The following is a 6,000-nucleotide window of genomic DNA, read 5'->3' on the forward strand; positions in this document are numbered from 1 at the left end:
TATTTTGGATTTAAAAAGAAAATGCAGAGACATCTTCTTCCATTCCCACCTAGGTAAAGTCATTAATAAACCCTGATGCTGACTCCCCAGGTGTGTCTATTTTCATAGGTCAAAGACTTGAGTGACCCACTCTGCCCAGCCATTGTCCTGGAGATGTCCTCCCCCTTCTCCAAAGGCTTATGCCCCCTAGAGCATGGATTCTATGCAATTTCAGGCCTCAGAGGACTTCATTAATCAAGAGAGAAGCAGCCCCAAGGAGGCTGTCAGCATGCCATTGGACTTCCCCACAGTGTAGTGATTTTAAACCCTAACCATGTCCTGGACAGTCCCTGCAATGAAAAATTAAAAACAAAAGACCAGAGTGATTTCACAGAAACTGTACCCACACACTATTTTGTTTGTTTGTTTGTTTGTTTTCTCACCTTGTTGAAGCTCAGGCTGGCTGACTCCACCCGACTCTTGATATCATGTAGTCCAGCGGCGATCTCGTGGAATTGTCTTTTCTCTGTGCACATGCTCAATTTGTGCAAGATCTCTCCTCCCACCCCCGCCCCATTCTGTTCCCGATTAGCTCATAGTTCTTACACATATGGTGGTTTGAGGAAGACCACATTCCACCCTCTCATTCCAAACTCTCCCAGCTCTGCAAAACTTTTCATTTTGTCTTTGTTCTTATCAAAATGTGAAAACCATAATGCCAAATGCATGGCCTTTTGAACCAATAGTTTTCTGACCTCCTGTCAGAGAACGTAATCCCCCAGCTGCCTGGGAAAATGGCGGAGCCACCTCGGTCTTATGATGTCTTGTGATGTTTGGCATGTGTTGCTCTTTGAGAGTGTTGTGTCCTCATGGAAATCTTCATGGCCCCCACTTGGGCAAGTCAGTGTGCCAGCAGCATTTCTGGAACATTCCAAGCCCCAGACACCCATCCCTCTCACCCACATAAGTAATCTTGAGGATTGCAGCACAGATACAAGAAAAACAGCTCCTAAAAACCCAGGAGCTTCCCTGCAATCATGCAGGGCGATTACTTTATAAAAAGGCCTCTTTAGAGGTAGAGCAACTCAGCAACTGCAAACAGAATTCTTTTCCTAAAATTTATTTATCACTAAGTGTTCTGCGTCTAGAGTTTAGGAAGTCACAGATGAGACTTAAGGAGCTGTGACCCCGATAATATGTGGAGTTTGGGGTGTAGGTACAAATGAGATCCCATGGTTTCCATTAGACTCTAAGAGAAGTCTGAGGGCCAACAAAGCCAAGGTAGGAAAGTGTGAGCAGACCAAAACTACCCCCCGGGTACTCCCAGTTATGTCTGTCGGCTCGTTTTTAATTTTAATCATTTGCTAGGATGTATAAACTGGGCTCTTTTGTATTTTAAAAAATTCACCTCTCCATCTTCTCCTGCAAGAATTCAGAAGAGCTGGTGGTTGTGAGTGGGCATTTCTGCACAGCGGCTCTGGAGGAGCCCCCTCCAGAGGAGGCTTGCCATGCCCTTGGCAGAGGCCCCTCCATCCCTATTGGTGCACTTTGCTCACTTACGTTCCCATTCCACGCTCTAGGGGCATTGGAATTTGTGACCCCTGTATTCCAGATTAAGAAGTGCTGTTAGCTATGGACTAGCACATCAGTTAGCTTTGCTTTATAACTTTTAATGGGGCCCAAGTGGAGGTTTAATCTAATTAATCAAGCACATGATTCAGGTACAATACACTGCTAGATTTTTTTTTTTTTTCCTGGCCATCCAGAATTTAAAAAAAAACAAAAAAACCTGATGTTTTCAGGGCCCAATTAATAAATGTTGGCCTGTCCCACTGACCAAATTAGCAGGAAGTTTGTCAGTTCTCCGTTTTGCATCCTGCGGATGCAGCCTGAGCTGCCTGGCTGGACCATGGGGGTTGCCTTTAATGCCACACTCATGAAGTGGGTTTGGGTGGAGGGCAAAACTAGGACTTGGTTCTCTTGCCAGAGCTTTAGAACTCCCGCAAAAAGGCCTGTCTTCCATAAGGGTGCCCTGACCCACCTCCGGCCTAGATGAAAGATCTTAGGGAGGCAGAGCCATGCGGAGCTGTCACTGTGCAGAGAACCCTTCCCCCCCGCCCCACTCAACCCCCTTGCCTCTGGGGCTGCAGCATCTTGAATTCTCCTGTTAAGGCTTGGGTTAAAAGTCTGAGCTCCTCGTTTTAGTCAGATCTAGGGCTCACTTGAATCTTAGGGGGACTGCTTTTCCAACTGATCCCAAATCTTTGGGGGTTTAGGTTGGTCTGCATTTGGCAAGAGACACTTCCTGTTTCTAAGAAAAATGGCTTATGAGGGCTTACGAAAAAGACTCCAGGAGCTTTTGGACTGCAAAACGGCTCTTGCAAAACAACATTTGGATGATTTACGTGTACATGAATCAGAAACATGTGGATTAAATTTCCCTGTGAATACAGATGGGTTTAAAAATTAACGGAAAAAGTGTTTGGCCAAATACATTTTTTTAATTGAATTTAAAATTTTGGGGGTGGGGGAGGGGAAACCAGAGGCTGTGGGGCTCAGGGCCTCACCTAGCCTCTCTATGGGCAACAGGTTTGTGATAATTGGGGTTTGCTTAAAAACAGGCACATTCTTCCGGACATGAGAGTTGGGACACGAAGAGGGCCACTTCCTAGTGTCAGTCATCACTGACAAGAACATCAGTTTAAATTTAGAATTAACAATGAGGAGAAAGCACAGACTTTCTCTCTCCTCTTTGGAAGCAAAGATGGCTGCCTCTTGCTATTAACGGACGCATGGCTCTTCCCTCCATATAATTCAAATGCCAAACCGTCTTAACTTTCTCACAGACATCCCTCCATTCCTCATGCTCATTATGTGAAGTATGCTGTGGGAGGTGATGCCTATTTGATAGAGAGGAAACACAGCCCAGAGACGTCAAACCACTACCCTGAGGTCACACAGCTAGTTTAACAGCAGAAGGGATGGATTAAACGTAACAGCAGCTAACCTCTAGGAGGTCTTTACTGGGAACTGACTCTGGGCCAAGCACTTCACATAGGTTATTTTATTTAACTCTCCCAACAACCCTAAAAATGTCACTGCTCTTACAAACATCCTGAACGGCATTTTCTAGCTGAGGAGGCAGAGGCTCAAAGAAACAAGTAACTACCTAGGGGGGGTGAGGGGCTGGGGAAGGGGGGGCAGCCTATTCAGAAAGCAGGAAAGCCGGAGGTAGAAGGCTGGCCTATCAGATTCCCTGCTTTTCTAAATACCACTGCGTGCGGCCTCCGAACTCGGGACACTTTGAAAGATTTCTTGATTACCCCAGGATCTTACCCCAGCTTTCCTAGGCTGTAATTTTCTAGGAACGTGGTCAGACCATTCTAGAATCTTGAGTGAAGCCGTAGTATAGGGGACACCCTGCAGTTCCATGCAAACCTGCCTTCCCCTCCTCCTCCATACTTTCTCCCAGCTTCATTTGCCCCCTTCGAAATAAGGTCTGCGGTGGCCGGCCCTTGCGTCTCCCGGGCATGACGACTGAAATGAAGGCATTCAGCTTTGCTGCCCCAGTACCCCGACTTCGGGCACACACAAACACCGAGCCATGGGTTTTTTTTCTGTAGAACTCGCTGGCAGTTGGGATGAACCGGTTTCATTTCTTTTTTCTTTTCTTTCTTTTTTTTTTTTTTTCAACTTTATATGCTGGAAGTGAAGGGGAGGGGGAAAAAAAGAGCGACAAATTGAAAATTCTCACTATTCTGCAAGGTTTGGGGCTGCAACTTTCCCAGCGGTATTCAAACTATGCAACTTTCCAGTTACGTTTCAAAATTGAAATCAGACTTGGAGGCTGTTTAGCCTCTTCTGTTCTGTTCAAGACACACACACAGACTGATAGATTAGCATTCTTAATAAAGTACATGTACGTTTTATAACAAAAACTCACTCCAGGGGAGATGAGAGCCCATTTGTGACTAATAGTCAAGCAACATAGTGGTGTGTGGGTGTTTTTTCCCATCTTTTTTTTTCCCCCCTCAGTGAGAAGTTTGGATGCAAAACCATTGACTTTTGTCTTCTCTTTCCACAGCGATATCTGGCATGATTGTTCCTCCCATGTGAAAGCATTGCCTTGAAGAATTTTATTAATGAAGAGGTTGGATTCTGCTACAGAGAGTAATCTGATACAAGTCCCCGAGTGGAACTTTTAACTCAGGCCTTTTTAAGAGGAATCACAGTAACTGCAGATTTTTAAACAAACAATATCACCGACCTTGCAAATACTGAAGTTGGAAGGGATCTGCAAGTGCAGAGTGTTGGTTAAAAATTGTACCTCCCAAGTATTGGGGGGATATATTTATTCTGTGTTGATAAAAGCAAATCCACTTTTTCTTTCTCTTTCTTTTTTTTTTTAAGCTTAACTCTGCAATCATTTGTCTTTTATAAACCGTAAAGCTGTATACAAGGGACACTATAAATAAGACTCCATGTTTTAATTTATGATGTTTTTAAAGCTGTGTAAAGGGAGAATGAAGTGGTGATATTTACAAAAAAGTCAAAAAAGAAAAAAAAGGAAAAAAAGGAAAAAAAAAAAAAAAGCTTGTATGGGACAGAATAGGAATGCCAGTTAGATTTTTTAGAAAACTAAGGGTCGGCTTTTGCGCCTTAAAGCATATCAAATGGTAGTTAGCTCAGACAGTGCATTTTCAATATCTAACTTAACATGCCATCCCTTAGCAGTGCAAGCTTATTTATCTCTTTTGTATTGTTGTCTTAAGTAACTGTGTAAATAAATGCAGCCTGGAAAGTTAAAAAGTGATGTAAGTGATCACATTTTCCCCTTCTACTCCAAAATCCAGTGCCTCTAGACAGATTGTTAAAACTGCATATTTAAACCCGATATCATTCTCTCTTTCACTTGTGTCAACTTCTTCTGAAGCCAGTGGCCTCTTGAGAGCTTGATGGCACACCTACTGTGTTGTGAATCTCCTAGGAGACTTCATGGAACAGGGTCCAGGCACAGAGTTCCACATTCTGCCCTCCAGTTACCAAGCCAAAATCCCACATTCACGCCACCATTTGCAAGTTGTAGCGTGTACTCATCCTAAATGCTGACTTCATACCAATCCTCCAAAAGCTGACAAAAGCAACATGGCAGGAGGCTCAGATTTCCTGTTTGAGATAACGCGCCTCTATTGGTGACCCTTACCGTTTGTAACATAATAGACTAGAGCTACAGGTTAAGTGCTTTGGAATTAAGAGTAAAAGGAAAACTGGGAGAAAGGAGAAGAAGGTTGAGAGCTCCGACATGTAGTTTTCTGTTCTATGGAATTTTTTGCTCTCACTATCTGGGAAGTGTTCTTAAAAGTAAGAATAAATAGCAAAGAAGCAGCAAAGCTCTGAGGATGCATTTGCCTGATATTTTTTCCTTTGCTGTTGTGTTTTTGTATGTAGTTATAAATACTGTAGATTTTTTGTGATTTTTGCCAAAGTCCTTGTTCTATTTATACATTTTAATGTCTTAAGACAGTTTTTCAATATCACAAAAAGATTTTACTGCATATTTTGCAAAGAAAAAAAAAGCTCATTACCTTTAGCTTGCACATACTTGCAAAGTTAATTAAAAGGCTTTTTGTTTTAAAGGGGATTTTGTAAAATATCCATATAAATAATGTATTTATCTTTGGAATTTGTACATTGCTTTCCCCTTCTTCCTTTTCCTCCCACTCCCAGTTTATTTTATTGTGTATGTTTGCTATGTGAAAAGTGCGTATTTGTTTGGTCACCTACAGTTGTATTAGCTGTTTCAATGTGATTTTTAAACATTTCATTTATAGTTATTTTTAGTTTTGTTTTAAACCATGCTTCAGTTTTTTTTTATTTCCACCCAAAAGCCATTGTTTATTTTTGTATTATTTGTAAGTTAAGAAGTTTTTTCCAATATATGGCAAAAAAAATAGTAGCATATTATTCTTGTAGCATTTAGTTCTGTAGATTAAAAAAAAATGTATCCTTTGCTTTGGAAGC

At 42.1% G+C, this 6,000-nt stretch overlaps 1 protein-coding gene across 4 annotated transcripts in view; it reads left to right on the plus strand.

Annotated features, from left to right (window-relative positions):
• Window positions 1-4,529, plus strand: part of LOC111141248 (early B-cell factor 1) — a 386,978-nt gene extending 382,449 nt beyond the window's left edge. For all 4 annotated transcript variants that reach the window (XM_022493686.1, XM_022493683.1, XM_022493685.1 and 1 more), the window contains exon 16: window positions 4,064-4,529. In XM_022493686.1, coding sequence (XP_022349394.1) covers window positions 4,064-4,095 — 32 coding nt within the window. In that variant the 3' untranslated portion in view covers window positions 4,096-4,529. The remainder of the gene's footprint in view (window positions 1-4,063) is intronic.
• Window positions 4,530-6,000: the final 1,471 nt, after the last annotated feature.

The sequence above is a fragment of the Enhydra lutris genome, unplaced genomic scaffold, assembly GCF_002288905.1.
Source record: "Enhydra lutris kenyoni isolate GAN:26980312 unplaced genomic scaffold, ASM228890v2 scaffoldscaffold5, whole genome shotgun sequence".
Taxonomy (NCBI): domain Eukaryota; kingdom Metazoa; phylum Chordata; class Mammalia; order Carnivora; family Mustelidae; genus Enhydra; species Enhydra lutris.